At 45.7% G+C, this 19,016-nt stretch overlaps 1 protein-coding gene across 1 annotated transcript in view; it reads right to left on the bottom strand.

Moving 5' to 3' along the window:
- LOC134948063 (ficolin-1-B-like) overlaps window positions 1-19,016 on the bottom strand; it is a 153,865-nt gene that overhangs the window by 80,053 nt on the left and 54,796 nt on the right. Inside the window, exon 3 of the mRNA XM_063935820.1 lies at window positions 1,305-1,349. Coding sequence (XP_063791890.1) covers window positions 1,305-1,349 — 45 coding nt within the window. The remainder of the gene's footprint in view (window positions 1-1,304; window positions 1,350-19,016) is intronic.

The raw sequence follows: 19,016 nt of genomic DNA, 5'->3' as shown, positions 1-19,016 counted from the left end.
ACCCCGTATTACAGGGACAGTGCGGTTACTCCGTATTACAGGGAGAGTGCGGTTACCCCGTATTACAGGGAGGGTGCGGTTACCCCGTATTACAGAGACAGTGCGGTTACCCCGTATTACAGGCAGAGTGCGGTTACCCCGTATTACAGGGAGAGTGCGGTTACCCCGTATTACAGAGACAGTGCGGTTACCCCGTATTACAGGGAGAGTGTGGTTACCCCGTATTACAGGGAGAGTGCGGTTACCCCGTATTACAGGGAGAGTGCGGTTACTCTGTATTACAGGGAGAGTGCTGATACCCCGTATTACAGGGAGAGTGCTGATACCCCGTATTACAGGGAGAGTGCGGTTACCCCGTATTACAGGGAGAGTGCGGTTACTCCGTATTACAGGGAGAGTGCGGTTACCCCGTATTACAGGGAGAGTGCGGTTACCCCGTATTACAGGGAGAGTGCTGATACCCCGTATTACAGGGAGAGTGCGGTTACCCCGTATTACTGGGAGAGTGCGGGTACTCCGTATTACAGGGAGAGTGCTGATACCCCGTATTACAGGGAGAGTGCGGTTACCCCATATTACAGGGAGAGTGCGGTTACCCCGTATTACAGGGAGAGTGCTGATACCCCGTATTACAGGGAGAGTGCTGATACCCCGTATTACAGGGAGAGTGCGGTTACCCCGTATTACAGGGAGAGTGCGGTTACTCCGTATTACAGGGAGAGTGCGGTTACCCCGTATTACAGGGAGAGTGCGGTTACCCCGTATTACAGGGAGAGTGCTGATACCCCGTATTACAGGGAGAGTGCGGTTACCCCGTATTACAGGGAGAGTGCGGGTACTCCGTATTACAGGGAGAGTGCTGATACCCCGTATTACAGGGAGAGTGCGGTTACCCCATATTACAGGGACAGTGCGGTTACCCCGTATTACAGGGAGGGTGCGGTTACCCCGTATTACAGGGAGAGAGCTGATACCCCGTATTACAGGGAGAGTGCGGGTACTCCGTATTACAGGGAGAGTGCGGTTACCCCGTATTACAGGGAGAGTGCGGTTACTCCGTATTACAGGGAGAGTGCGGTTACCCCGTATTACAGGGAGAGTGCGGTTACCCCGTATTACAGGGAGAGTGCGGTTACCCCGTATTACAGGGAGAGTGCGGTTACTCCGTATTACAGGGAGAGTGCGGTTACCCCGTATTACAGGGAGAGTGCGGTTACCCCGTATTAAAGGGAGAGTGCGGTTACCCCGTATTACAGGGAGAGTAAGCAGAACAGTTATATGTTACATTAGTCCTCCTGTATTACCTTTCTGTCCGCATTTTCCGGGGAATCCTGGAGACCCTGGATCGCCTATTACATGTAAAGAGAGAATCACAATCAGAATAGAATTATATTGGAAAATATTATTAATTGTACATTACAAACGATGTTCAAACGTGGTGATAAGTGGCCGACGATTCTTCATCATTTGCAACTGCCCCGATGAAATCCCAACACTGCCACAGTGCCATCGCTCATCCCGCCACTTACCTCACCTATACTAATCATTCTGTACTAACATACGCGATTAGTAACTGGCTGCACAGTGTGGACAGGATGTACTAAGCATCGCTCATCCCGCCACTTACCTCACTTATACTAATCATTCTGTACTAACATACGTGATTAGTAACTGGCTGCACACTCTGGACAGGATGTACTAAGCATCGCTCATCCCGCCACTTACCTCACCTATACTAATCATTCTGTACTAACATACGCGATTAGTAACTGGCTGCACAGTGTGGACAGGATGTACTAAGCATCGCTCATCCCGCCACTTACCTCACCTATACTAATCATTCTGTACTAACATACGCGATTAGTAACTGGCTGCACAGTGTGGACAGGATGTACTAAGCATCGCTCATCCCGCCACTTACCTCACCTATACTAATCATTCTGTACTAACATACGCGATTAGTAACTGGCTGCACAGTGTGGACAGGATGTACTAAGCATCGCTCATCCCACCACTTACCTCACCTATACTAATCATTCTGTACTAACATACGCGATTAGTAACTGACTGCACACTGTGGACAGGATGTACTAAGCATCGCTCATCCCACCACTTACCTCACCTATACTAATCATTCTGTACTAACATACGCGATTAGTAACTGACTGCACACTGTGGACAGGATGTACTAAGCATCGCTCATCCCGCCACTTACCTCACCTATACTAATCATTCTGTACTAACATACGCGATTAGTAACTGGCTGCACAGTGTGGACAGGATGTACTAAGCATCACTCATCCCGCTACTTACCTCACCTATACTAATCATTCTGTACTAACATACGCGATTAGTAACTGACTGCACACTGTGGACAGGATGTACTAAGCATCGCTCATCCCACCACTTACCTCACCTATACTAATCATTCTATACTAACATACGCGATTAGTATCTGGCTGCACAGTGTGGACAGGATGTACTAAGCATCGCTCATCCCGCCTCTTACCTCACCTATACTAATCATTCTGTACTAACATACGCGATTAGTAACTGGCTGCACACTCTGGACAGGATGTACTAAGCATCGCTCATCCCGCCACTTACCTCACCTATACTAATCATTCTGTACTAACATACGCGATTAGTAACTGGCTGCACACTGTGGACAGGATGTACTAAGCATCGCTCATCCCGCTACTTACCTCACCTGTACTAATCATTCTGTACTAACATACGCGATTAGTAACTGGCTGCACAGTGTGGACAGGATGTACTAAGCATCGCTCATCCCGCCACTTACCTCACCTATACTAATCATTCTGTACTAACATACGCGATTAGTAACTGGCTGCACACTGTGGACAGGATGTACTAAGCATCGCTCATTCCGCCACTTACCTCACCTATACTAATCATTCTGTACTAACATACGCGATTAGTAACTGGCTGCACACTATGGACAGGATGTACTAAGCATCGCTCATCCCGTCACTTACCTCACCTATACTAATCATTCTGTACTAACATACGTGATTAGTAACTGGCTGCACAGTGTGGACAGGATGTACTAAGCATCGCTCATCCCGCCACTTACCTCACCTATACTAATCATTCTGTACTAACATACGCGATTAGTAACTGGCTGCACACTATGGACAGGATGTACTAAGCATCGCTCATCCCGCCACTTACCTCACCTATACTAATCATTCTGTACTAACATACGCGATTAGTAACTGGCTGCACACTGTGGACAGGATGTACTAAGCATCGCTCATCCCACCACTTACCTCACCTATACTAATCATTCTGTACTAACATACGCGATTAGTTACTGGCTGCACACTGTGGACAGGATGTACTAAGCATCGCTCATCCCGCCACTTACCTCACCTATACTAGTCATTCTGTACTAACATACGCGATTAGTAACTGGCTGCACACTGTGGACAGGATGTACTAAGCATCGCTCATCCCGCCACTTACCTCACCTATACTAATCATTCTGTACTAACATACGCGATTAGTAACTGGCTGCACAGTGTGGACAGGATGTGCTAAGCATCGCTCATCCCGCCACTTACCTCACCTATACTAATCATTCTGTACTAACATACGCGATTAGTAACTGGCTGCACAGTGTGGACAGGATGTACTAAGCATCGCTCATCCCGCCACTTACCTTACCTATACTAATCATTCTGTACTAACATACGCGATTAGTAACTGGCTGCACACTCTGGACAGGATGTACTAAGCATCGCTCCTCCCACCACTTACCTCACCTATACTAATCATTCTGTACTAACATACACGATTAGTAACTGGCTGCACACTCTGGACAGGATGTACTAAGCATCTTTCATCCCGCCACTTACCTCACCTATACTAATCATTCTGTACTAACATACGCGATTAGTAACTGGCTGCACACTCTGGACAGGATGTACTAAGCATCGCTCATCCCGCCACTTACCTCACCTATACTAATCATTCTGTACTAACATACGCGATTAGTAACTGGCTGCACACTGTGGACAGGATGTACTAAGCATCGCTCATCCCGCCACTTACCTCACCTATACTAATCATTCTGTACTAACATACGCGATTAGTAACTGGCTGCACACTGTGGACAGGATGTACTAAGCATCGCTCATCCCACCACTTACCTCACCTATACTAATCATTCTGTACTAACATACGCGATTAGTAACTGGCTGCACACTGTGGACAGGATGTACTAAGCATCGCTCCTCCCACCACTTACCTCACCTATACTAGTCATTCTGTACTAACATATGCGATTAGTAACTGGCTGCACACTGTGGACAGGATGTACTAAGCATCGCTCATCCCGCCACTTACCTCACCTATACTAATCATTCTGTACTAACATACGCGATTAGTAACTGGCTGCACACTCTGGACAGGATGTACTAAGCATCGCTCATCCCACCACTTACCTCACCTATACTAATCATTCTGTACTAACATACGCGATTAGTAACTGGCTGCACACTGTGGACAGGATGTACTAAGCATCGCTCATCCCGCCACTTACCTCATCTATACTAATCATTCTGTACTAACATACGCGATTAGTGACTGGCTGCACACTGTGGACAGGATGTACTAAGCATCGCTCATCCCGCCACTTACCTCACCTATACTAATCATTCTGTACTAACATACGCGATTAGTAACTGGCTGCACACTCTGGACAGGATGTACTAAGCATCGCTCATCCCGCCACTTACCTCACCTATACTAATCATTCTGTACTAACATACGCGATTAGTAACTGGCAGCATACTCTATACAGGATGTACTAAGCATCGCTCATTCCGCCACTTACCTCACCTATACTAATCATTCTGTACTAACATACGCGATTAGTAACTGGCTGCACAGTGTGGACAGGATGTACTAAGCATCGCTCATCCCGCCACTTACCTCACCTATACTAATCATTCTGTACTAACATACGCGATTAGTAACTGGCTGCACAGTGTGGACAGGATGTACTAAGCATCACTCATCCCACCACTTACCTCACCTACACTAATCATTCTGTACTAACATACGTGATTAGTAACTGGCTGCACAATCTGGACAGGATGTACTAAGCATCGCTCATCCCACCACTTACCTCATCTATACTAATCATTCTCTACTAACATACGTGATTAGTAACTGGCTGCACAATCTGGACAGGATGTACTAAGTATCGCTCATCCCACCACTTACCTCACCTATACTAATCATTCTGTACTAACATACGTGATTAGTAACTGGCTGCACAGTGTGGACAGGATGTACTAAGCAACGCTCATCCCGCCACTTACCTCACCTATACTAATCATTCTGTACTAACATACATGATTAGTAACTGGCTGCACACTGTGGACAGGATGTACTAAGCATCGCTCCTCCCACCACTTACCTCACCTATACTAATCATTCTGTACTAACATACGCGATTAGTAACTGGCTGCACACTGTGGACAGGATGTACTAAGCATCGCTCATCCCGCCACTTACCTCACCTATACTAATCATTCTGTACTAACATACGCGATTAGTAACTGGCTGCACAGTGTGGACAGGATGTACTAAGCATCGCTCATCCCGCCACTTACCTCACCTATACTAATCATTCTGTACTAACATACGCGATTAGTAACTGGCTGCACACTGTGGACAGGATGTACTAAGCATCGCTCATCCCGCCACTTACCTCACATATACTAATCATTCTGTACTAACATACGCGATTAGTAACTGGCTGCACACTCTGGACAGGATGTACTAAGCATCGCTCATCCCGCCACTTACCTCACCTATACTAATCATTCTGTACTAACATACGCGATTAGTAACTGGCTGCACACTGTGGACAGGATGTACTAAGCATCGCTCATCCCGCCACTTACCTCACCTATACTAATCATTCTGTACTAACATACGTGATTAGTAACTGGCTGCACAGTGTGGACAGGATGTACTAAGCATCGCTCATCCCGCCACTTACCTCACCTATACTAATCATTCTGTACTAACATACGCGATTAGTGACTGGCTGCACAGTGTGGACAGGATGTACTAAGCATCGCTCATCCCGCCACTTACCTCACCTATACTAATCATTCTGTACTAACATACGCGATTAGTAACTGGCTGCACACTCTGGACAGGATGTACTAAGCATCGCTCATCCCGCCACTTACCTCACCTATACTAATCATTCTGTACTAACATACGCGATTAGTAACTGGCTGCACACTCTGGACAGGATGTACTAAGCATCGCTCATCCCGCCACTTACCTCACCTATACTAATCATTCTGTACTAACATACGCGATTAGTAACTGGCTGCACACTCTGGACAGGATGTACTAAGCATCGCTCATCCCGCCACTTACCTCACCTATACTAATCATTCTGTACTAACATACGCGATTAGTAACTGGCTGCACACTGTGGACAGGATGTACTAAGCATCGCTCATCCCACCACTTACCTCACCTATACTAATCATTCTGTACTAACATACGCGATTAGTAACTGGCTGCACAGTGTGGACAGGATGTACTAAGCATCACTCATCCCGCCACTTACCTCACCTATACTAATCATTCTGTACTAACATACGCGATTAGTAACTGGCTGCACACTGTGGACAGGATGTACTAAGCATCGCTCATCCCGCTACTTACCTCACCTATACTAATCATTCTGTAGTAACATACGCGATTAGTAACTGGCTGCACACTGTGGACAGGATGTACTAAGCATCGCTCATCCCGCCACTTACCTCACCTATACTAATCATTCTGTACTAACATACGCGATTAGTAACTGGCTGCACACTGTGGACAGGATGTACTAAGCATCGCTCATCCCGTCACTTACCTCACCTATACTAATCATTCTGTACTAACATACGCGATTAGTAACTGGCTGCACACTCTGGACAGGATGTACTAAGCATCGCTCATTCCGCCACTTACCTCCCCTATACTAATCATTCTGTACTAACATACGCGATTAGTAACTGGCTGCACAGTGTGGACAGGATGTACTAAGCATTACTCATCCCGCCACTTACCTCACCTATACTAATCATTCTGTACTAACATACGCGATTAGTAACTGGCTGCACACTCTGGACAGGATGTACTAAGCATCGCTCATCCCGCCACTTACCTCACCTATACTAATCATTCTGTACTAACATACGCGATTAGTAACTGGCTGCACACTCTGGACAGGACTTACTAAGCATCGCTCATCCCGCCACTTACCTCACCTATACTAATCATTCTGTACTAACATACGCGATTAGTAACTGGCTGCACAGTGTGGACAGGATGTACTAAGCATCGCTCATCCCACCACTTACCTCACCTATACTAATCATTCTGTACTAACATACGCGATTAGTAACTGGCTGCACACTCTGGACAGGATGTACTAAGCATCGCTCATCCCGCCACTTACCTCACCTATACTAATCATTCTGTACTAACATACGCGATTAGTAACTGGCTGCACACTCTGGACAGGACTTACTAAGCATCGCTCATCCCGCCACTTACCTCACCTATACTAATCATTCTGTACTAACATACGCGATTAGTAACTGGCTGCACACTCTATACAGGATGTACTAAGCATCGCTCATCCCACCACTTACCTCACCTATACTAATCATTCTGTACTAACATACGCGATTAGTAACTGGCTGCACACTGTGGACAGGATGTACTAAGCATCGCTCATCCCGCCACTTACCTCACCTATACTAATCATTCTGTACTAACATACGTGATTAGTAACTGGCTGCACACTGTGGACAGGATGTACTAAGCATCGCTCATCCCGCCACTTACCTCACCTATACTAATCATTCTATACTAACATACGCGATTAGTAACTGGCTGCACACTCTGGACAGGATGTACTAAGCATCGCTCATCCCGCCACTTACCTCACCTATACTAATCATTCTGTACTAACATACGCGATTAGTAAATGGCTGCACACTCTGGACAGGATGTACTAAGCATCGCTCATCCCGCCACTTACCTCACCTGTACTAATCATTCTGTACTAACATACGCGATTAGTAACTGGCTGCACACTCTGGACAGGATGTACTAAGCATCGCTCATCCCGCCACTTACCTCACCTATACTAATCATTCTGTACTAACATACGCGATTAGTAACTGGCTGCACACTGTGGACAGGATGTACTAAGCATCGCTCATCCCACCACTTACCTCACCTATACTAATCATTCTGTACTAACATACGCGATTAGTAACTGGCTGCAGACTGTGGACAGGATGTACTAAGCATCGCTCATCCCGCCACTTACCTCACCTATACTAATCATTCTGTACTAACATACGCGATTAGTAACTGGCTGCACACTATGGACAGGATGTACTAAGCATCACTCATCCCACCACTTACCTCACCTATACTAATCATTCTGTACTAACATACGCGATTAGTAACTGGCTGCACACTGTGGACAGGATGTACTAAGCATCACTCATCCCACCACTTACCTCACCTATACTAATCATTCTGTACTAACATACGCGATTAGTAACTGGCTGCACAGTGTGGACAGGATGTACTAAGCATCGCTCATCCCGCCACTTACCTCACCTATACTAATCATTCTGTACTAACATACGCGATTAGTAACTGGCTGCACACTCTGGACAGGATGTACTAAGCATCACTCATCCCACCACTTACCTCACCTATACTAATCATTCTCTACTAACATACGCGATTAGTAACTGGCTGCACACTGTGGACAGGATGTACTAAGCATCGCTCATCCCGCCACTTACCTCACCTATACTAATCATTCTGTACTAACATACGCGATTAGTAACTGGCTGCACACTCTGGACAGGATGTACTAAGCATCGCTCATCCCGCCACTTACCTCACCTATACTAATCATTCTATACTAACATACGCGATTAGTAACTGGCTGCACACTGTGGACAGGATGTACTAAGCATCACTCATCCCGCCACTTACCTCACCTATACTAATCATTCTGTACTAACATACGCGATTAGTAACTGGCTGCACACTGTGGACAGGATGTACTAAGCATCACTCATCCCACCACTTACCTCACCTATACTAATCATTCTCTACTAACATACGCGATTAGTAACTGGCTGCACACTGTGGACAGGATGTACTAAGCATCACTCATCCCGCCACTTACCTCACCTATACTAATCATTCTGTACTAACATACGCGATTAGTAACTGGCTGCACAGTGTGGACAGGATGTACTAAGCATCGCTCATCCCACCACTTACCTCACCTATACTAATCATTCTGTACTAACATACGCGATTAGTAACTGGCTGCACACTCTGGACAGGATGTACTAAGCATCGCTCATCCCGCCACTTACCTCACCTATACTAATCATTCTGTACTAACATACGCGATTAGTAACTGGCTGCACACTCTGGACAGGATGTACTAAGCATCGCTCATCCCGTCACTTACCTCACCTATACTAGTCATTCTGTACTAACATACGCGATTAGTAACTGGCTGCACACTGTGGACAGGATGTACTAAGCATCGCTCATCCCGCCACTTACCTCACCTATACTAATCATTCTGTACTAACATACGCGATTAGTAACTGGCTGCACACTCTGGACAGGATGTACTAAGCATCGCTCATCCCACCACTTACCTTACCTATACTAATCATTCTGTACTAACATACGCGATTAGTAACTGGCTGCACAGTGTGGACAGGATGTACTAAGCATCGCTCATCCCGCCACTTACCTCACCTATACTAATCATTCTGTACTAACATACGCGATTAGTAACTGGCTGCACACTCTGGACAGGATGTACTAAGCATCGCTCATCCCGCCACTTACCTCACCTATACTAATCATTCTATACTAACATACGCGATTAGTAACTGGCTGCACACTGTGGACAGGATGTACTAAGCATCACTCATCCCGCCACTTACCTCACCTATACTAATCATTCTATACTAACATACGCGATTAGTAACTGGCTGCACACTCTGGACAGGACGTACTAAGCATCGCTCATCCCACCACTTACCTCACCTATACTAATCATTCTGTACTAACATACGCGATTAGTAACTGGCTGCACACTGTGGACAGGATGTACTAAGCATCACTCATCCCGCCACTTACCTCACCTATACTAATCATTCTATACTAACATACGCGATTAGTAACTGGCTGCACACTCTGGACAGGATGTACTAAGCATCGCTCATCCCGCCACTTACCTCACCTATACTAATCATTCTGTACTAACATACGCGATTAGTAACTGGCTGCACACTGTGGACAGGATGTACTAAGCATCGCTCATCCCGCCACTTACCTCACCTATACTAATCATTCTGTACTAACATACGCGATTAGTAACTGGCTGCACACTATGGACAGGATGTACTAAGCATCGCTCATCCCGCCACTTACCTCACCTATACTAATCATTCTGTACTAACATACGCGATTAGTAACTGGCTGCACACTGTGGACAGGATGTACTAAGCATCGCTCATCCCGCCACTTACCTCACCTATACTAATCATTCTGTACTAACATACGCGATTAGTAACTGGCTGCACACTCTGGACAGGATGTACTAAGCATCGCTCATCCCACCACTTACCTCACCTATACTAATCATTCTGTACTAACATACGCGATTAGTAACTGGCTGCACAGTGTGGACAGGATGTACTAAGCATCGCTCATCCCACTACTTACCTCACCTATACTAATCATTCTGTACTAACATACGCGATTAGTAACTGGCTGCACACTGTGGACAGGATGTACTAAGCATCGCTCATCCCGCCACTTACCTCACCTATACTAATCATTCTGTACTAACATACGCGATTAGTAACTGGCTGCACACTGTGGACAGGATGTACTAAGCATCGCTCATCCCGCCACTTACCTCACCTATACTAATCATTCTGTACTAACATACGCGATTAGTAACTGGCTGCACAGTGTGGACAGGATGTACTAAGCATCGCTCATCCCGCCACTTACCTCACCTATACTAATCATTCTGTACTAACATACGCGATTAGTAACTGGCTGCACACTGTGGACAGGATGTACTAAGCATCGCTCATCCCACCACTTACCTCACCTATACTAATCATTCTGTACTAACATACGCGATTAGTAACTGGCTGCACAGTGTGGACAGGATGTACTAAGCATCGCTCATCCCACCACTTACCTCACCTATACTAATCATTCTGTACTAACATACGCGATTAGTAACTGGCTGCACACTGTGGACAGGATGTACTAAGCATCGCTCATCCCGCCACTTACCTCACCTACACTAATCATTCTGTACTAACATACGCGATTAGTAACTGGCTGCACACTGTGGACAGGATGTACTAAGCATCGCTCATCCCGCCACTTACCTCATCTATACTAATCATTCTGTACTAACATACGCGATTAGTAACTGGCTGCACACTGTGGACAGGATGTACTAAGCATCGCTCATCCCGCTACTTACCTCACCTATACTAATCATTCTGTACTAACATACGCGATTAGTAACTGGCTGCACACTCTGGACAGGATGTACTAAGCATCGCTCATCCCGCCACTTACCTCACCTATACTAATCATTCTGTACTAACATACGCGATTAGTAACTGGCTGCACACTGTGGACAGGATGTACTAAGCATCGCTCATCCCGCCACTTACCTCACCTACACTAATCATTCTGTACTAACATACGCGATTAGTAACTGGCTGCACACTGTGGACAGGATGTACTAAGCATCGCTCATCCCACCACTTACCTCACCTATACTAATCATTCTGTACTAACATACGCGATTAGTAACTGGCTGCACACTGTGGACAGGATGTACTAAGCATCGCTCATCCCGCCACTTACCTCACCTATACTAATCATTCTGTACTAACATACGCGATTAGTAACTAGCTGCACACTCTGGACAGGATGTACTAAGCATCGCTCATCCCGCCACTTACCTCACCTATACTAATCATTCTGTACTAACATACGCGATTAGTAACTGGCTGCACACTGTGGACAGGATGTACTAAGCATCGCTCATCCCGCCACTTACCTCACCTACACTAATCATTCTGTACTAACATACGTGATTAGTGACTGGCTGCACACTCTGGACAGGATGTACTAAGCATCGCTCATCCCACCACTTACCTCACCTATACTAATCATTCTGTACTAACATACGCGATTAGTAACTGGCTGCACACTGTGGACAGGACGTACTAAGCATCACTCATCCCACCACTTACCTCACCTATACTAATCATTCTGTACTAACATACGCGATTAGTAACTGGCTGCACACTGTGGACAGGATGTACTAAGCATCACTCATCCCGCCACTTACCTCACCTATACTAATCATTCTGTGCTAACATACGCGATTAGTAACTGGCTGCACAGTGTGGACAGGATGTACTAAGCATCGCTCATCCCGCCACTTACCTCACCTATACTAATCATTCTGTACTAACATACGCGATTAGTAACTGGCTGCACAGTGTGGACAGGATGTACTAAGCATCGCTCATCCCACCACTTACCTCACCTATACTAATCATTCTGTACTAACATACGCGATTAGTAACTGGCTGCACACTGTGGACAGGATGTACTAAGCATCGCTCATCCCGCTACTTACCTCACCTATACTAATCATTCTGTACTAACATACGCGATTAGTAACTGGCTGCACACTCTGGACAGGATGTACTAAGCATCGCTCATCCCACCACTTACCTCACCTATACTAATCATTCTGTACTAACATACGCGATTAGTAACTGGCTGCACACTGTGGACAGGATGTACTAAGCATCGCTCATCCCGCCACTTACCTCACCTATACTAATCATTCTGTACTAACATACGCGATTAGTAACTGGCTGCACACTCTGGACAAGATGTACTAAGCATCGCTCATCCCGCCACTTACCTCACCTATACTAATCATTCTGTACTAACATACGCGATTAGTAACTGGCTGCACAATCTGGACAGGATGTACTAAGCATCGCTCATCCCACCACTTACCTCATCTATACTAATCATTCTCTACTAACATACGTGATTAGTAACTGGCTGCACAATCTGGACAGGATGTACTAAGCATCGCTCATCCCACCACTTACCTCACCTATACTAATCATTCTGTACTAACATACGTGATTAGTAACTGGCTGCACAGTGTGGACAGGATGTACTAAGCATCGCTCATCCCGCCACTTACCTCACCTATACTAATCATTCTGTACTAACATACATGATTAGTAACTGGCTGCACACTGTGGACAGGATGTACTAAGCATCGCTCATCCCGCCACTTACCTCACCTATACTAATCATTCTGTACTAACATACGTGATTAGTAACTGGCTGCACACTGTGGACAGGATGTACTAAGCATCGCTCATCCCGCCACTTACCTCACCTATACTAATCATTCTATACTAACATACGCGATTAGTAACTGGCTGCACACTCTGGACAGGATGTACTAAGCATCGCTCATCCCGCCACTTACCTCACCTATACTAATCATTCTGTACTAACATACGCGATTAGTAACTGGCTGCACACTCTGGACAGGATGTACTAAGCATCGCTCATCCCGCCACTTACCTCACCTGTACTAATCATTCTGTACTAACATACGCGATTAGTAACTGGCTGCACACTCTGGACAGGATGTACTAAGCATCGCTCATCCCGCCACTTACCTCACCTATACTAATCATTCTGTACTAACATACGCGATTAGTAACTGGCTGCACACTGTGGACAGGATGTACTAAGCATCGCTCATCCCACCACTTACCTCACCTATACTAATCATTCTGTACTAACATACGCGATTAGTAACTGGCTGCAGACTGTGGACAGGATGTACTAAGCATCGCTCATCCCGCCACTTACCTCACCTATACTAATCATTCTGTACTAACATACGCGATTAGTAACTGGCTGCACACTATGGACAGGATGTACTAAGCATCACTCATCCCACCACTTACCTCACCTATACTAATCATTCTGTACTAACATACGCGATTAGTAACTGGCTGCACACTGTGGACAGGATGTACTAAGCATCACTCATCCCACCACTTACCTCACCTATACTAATCATTCTGTACTAACATACGCGATTAGTAACTGGCTGCACAGTGTGGACAGGATGTACTAAGCATCGCTCATCCCGCCACTTACCTCACCTATACTAATCATTCTGTACTAACATACGCGATTAGTAACTGGCTGCACACTCTGGACAGGATGTACTAAGCATCACTCATCCCACCACTTACCTCACCTATACTAATCATTCTCTACTAACATACGCGATTAGTAACTGGCTGCACACTGTGGACAGGATGTACTAAGCATCGCTCATCCCGCCACTTACCTCACCTATACTAATCATTCTGTACTAACATACGCGATTAGTAACTGGCTGCACACTCTGGACAGGATGTACTAAGCATCGCTCATCCCGCCACTTACCTCACCTATACTAATCATTCTGTACTAACATACGCGATTAGTAACTGGCTGCACACTGTGGACAGGATGTACTAAGCATCGCTCATCCCGCCACTTACCTCACCTACACTAATCATTCTGTACTAACATACGCGATTAGTAACTGGCTGCACACTGTGGACAGGATGTACTAAGCATCGCTCATCCCACCACTTACCTCACCTATACTAATCATTCTGTACTAACATACGCGATTAGTAACTGGCTGCACACTGTGGACAGGATGTACTAAGCATCGCTCATCCCACCACTTACCTCACCTATACTAATCATTCTGTACTAACATACGCGATTAGTAACTGGCTGCACAGTGTGGACAGGATGTACTAAGCATCGCTCATCCCACCACTTACCTCACCTATACTAATCATTCTGTACTAACATACGCGATTAGTAACTGGCTGCACACTGTGGACAGGATGTACTAAGCATCGCTCATCCCGCCACTTACCTCACCTACACTAATCATTCTGTACTAACATACGCGATTAGTAACTGGCTGCACACTGTGGACAGGATGTACTAAGCATCGCTCATCCCGCCACTTACCTCATCTATACTAATCATTCTGTACTAACATACGCGATTAGTAACTGGCTGCACACTGTGGACAGGATGTACTAAGCATCGCTCATCCCGCTACTTACCTCACCTATACTAATCATTCTGTACTAACATACGCGATTAGTAACTGGCTGCACACTCTGGACAGGATGTACTAAGCATCGCTCATCCCGCCACTTACCTCACCTATACTAATCATTCTGTACTAACATACGCGATTAGTAACTGGCTGCACACTGTGGACAGGATGTACTAAGCATCGCTCATCCCGCCACTTACCTCACCTACACTAATCATTCTGTACTAACATACGCGATTAGTAACTGGCTGCACACTGTGGACAGGATGTACTAAGCATCGCTCATCCCACCACTTACCTCACCTATACTAATCATTCTGTACTAACATACGCGATTAGTAACTGGCTGCACACTGTGGACAGGATGTACTAAGCATCGCTCATCCCGCCACTTACCTCACCTATACTAATCATTCTGTACTAACATACGCGATTAGTAACTAGCTGCACACTCTGGACAGGATGTACTAAGCATCGCTCATCCCGCCACTTACCTCACCTATACTAATCATTCTGTACTAACATACGCGATTAGTAACTGGCTGCACACTGTGGACAGGATGTACTAAGCATCGCTCATCCCGCCACTTACCTCACCTACACTAATCATTCTGTACTAACATACGTGATTAGTGACTGGCTGCACACTCTGGACAGGATGTACTAAGCATCGCTCATCCCACCACTTACCTCACCTACACTAATCATTCTGTACTAACATACGCGATTAGTAACTGGCTGCACACTGTGGACAGGACGTACTAAGCATCACTCATCCCACCACTTACCTCACCTATACTAATCATTCTGTACTAACATACGCGATTAGTAACTGGCTGCACACTGTGGACAGGACGTACTAAGCATCACTCATCCCGCCACTTACCTCACCTATACTAATCATTCTGTGCTAACATACGCGATTAGTAACTGGCTGCACAGTGTGGACAGGATGTACTAAGCATCGCTCATCCCGCCACTTACCTCACCTATACTAATCATTCTGTACTAACATACGCGATTAGTAACTGGCTGCACAGTGTGGACAGGATGTACTAAGCATCGCTCATCCCACCACTTACCTCACCTATACTAATCATTCTGTACTAACATACGCGATTAGTAACTGGCTGCACACTGTGGACAGGATGTACTAAGCATCGCTCATCCCGCTACTTACCTCACCTATACTAATCATTCTGTACTAACATACGCGATTAGTAACTGGCTGCACACTCTGGACAGGATGTACTAAGCATCGCTCATCCCACCACTTACCTCACCTATACTAATCATTCTGTACTAACATACGCGATTAGTAACTGGCTGCACACTGTGGACAGGATGTACTAAGCATCGCTCATCCCGCCACTTACCTCACCTATACTAATCATTCTGTACTAACATACGCGATTAGTAACTGGCTGCACACTCTGGACAGGATGTACTAAGCATCGCTCATCCCGCCACTTACCTCACCTATACTAATCATTCTGTACTAACATACGCGATTAGTAACTGGCTGCACAATCTGGACAGGATGTACTAAGCATCGCTCATCCCACCACTTACCTCATCTATACTAATCATTCTCTACTAACATACGGGATTAGTAACTGGCTGCACAATCTGGACAGGATGTACTAAGCATCGCTCATCCCACCACTTACCTCACCTATACTAATCATTCTGTACTAACATACGTGATTAGTAACTGGCTGCACAGTGTGGACAGGATGTACTAAGCATCGCTCATCCCGCCACTTACCTCACCTATACTAATCATTCTGTACTAACATACATGATTAGTAACTGGCTGCACACTGTGGACAGGATGTACTAAGCATCGCTCCTCCCACCACTTACCTCACCTATACTAATCATTCTGTACTAACATACGCGATTAGTAACTGGCTGCACACTGTGGACAGGATGTACTAAGCATCGCTCATCCCGCCACTTACCTCACCTATACTAATCATTCTGTACTAACATACGTGATTAGTAACTGGCTGCACACTGTGGACAGGATGTACTAAGCATCGCTCATCCCGCCACTTACCTCACCTATACTAATCATTCTATACTAACATACGCGATTAGTAACTGGCTGCACACTCTGGACAGGATGTACTAAGCATCGCTCATCCCGCCACTTACCTCACCTATACTAATCATTCTGTACTAACATACGCGATTAGTAACTGGCTGCACACTCTGGACAGGATGTACTAAGCATCGCTCATCCCGCCACTTACCTCACCTGTACTAATCATTCTGTACTAACATACGCGATTAGTAACTGGCTGCACACTCTGGACAGGATGTACTAAGCATCGCTCATCCCGCCACTTACCTCACCTATACTAATCATTCTGTACTAACATACGCGATTAGTAACTGGCTGCACACTGTGGACAGGATGTACTAAGCATCGCTCATCCCACCACTTACCTCACCTATACTAATCATTCTGTACTAACATACGCGATTAGTAACTGGCTGCAGACTGTGGACAGGATGTACTAAGCATCGCTCATCCCGCCACTTACCTCACCTATACTAATCATTCTGTACTAACATACGCGATTAGTAACTGGCTGCACACTATGGACAGGATGTACTAAGCATCACTCATCCCACCACTTACCTCACCTATACTAATCATTCTGTACTAACATACGCGATTAGTAACTGGCTGCACACTGTGGACAGGATGTACTAAGCATCACTCATCCCACCACTTACCTCACCTATACTAATCATTCTGTACTAACATACGCGATTAGTAACTGGCTGCACAGTGTGGACAGGATGTACTAAGCATCGCTCATCCCGCCACTTACCTCACCTATACTAATCATTCTGTACTAACATACGCGATTAGTAACTGGCTGCACACTCTGGACAGGATGTACTAAGCATCACTCATCCCACCACTTACCTCACCTATACTAATCATTCTCTACTAACATACGCGATTAGTAACTGGCTGCACACTGTGGACAGGATGTACTAAGCATCGCTCATCCCGCCACTTACCTCACCTATACTAATCATTCTGTACTAACATACGCGATTAGTAACTGGCTGCACACTCTGGACAGGATGTACTAAGCATCGCTCATCCCGCCACTTACCTCACCTATACTAATCATTCTGTACTAACATACGCGATTAGTAACTGGCTGCACACTCTGGACAGGATGTACTAAGCATCGCTCATCCCGCCACTTACCTCACCTATACTAATCATTCTATACTAACATACGCGATTAGTAACTGGCTGCACACTGTGGACAGGATGTACTAAGCATCACTCATCCCGCCACTTACCTCACCTATACTAATCATTCTGTACTAACATACGCGATTAGTAACTGGCTGCACAGTGTGGACAGGATGTACTAAGCATCGCTCATCCCACCACTTACCTCACCTATACTAATCATTCTGTACTAACATACGCGATTAGTAACTGGCTGCACACTCTGGACAGGATGTACTAAGCATCGCTCATCCCGCCACTTACCTCACCTATACTAATCATTCTGTACTAACATACGCGATTAGTAACTGGCTGCACACTCTGGACAGGATGTACTAAGCATCGCTCATCCCGTCACTTACCTCACCTATACTAGTCATTCTGTACTAACATACGCGATTAGTA

Source organism: Pseudophryne corroboree, chromosome 8, assembly GCF_028390025.1.
Source record: "Pseudophryne corroboree isolate aPseCor3 chromosome 8, aPseCor3.hap2, whole genome shotgun sequence".
NCBI classification, from domain to species: domain Eukaryota; kingdom Metazoa; phylum Chordata; class Amphibia; order Anura; family Myobatrachidae; genus Pseudophryne; species Pseudophryne corroboree.
This window is presented reverse-complemented; position numbering and strand designations above follow the sequence as displayed.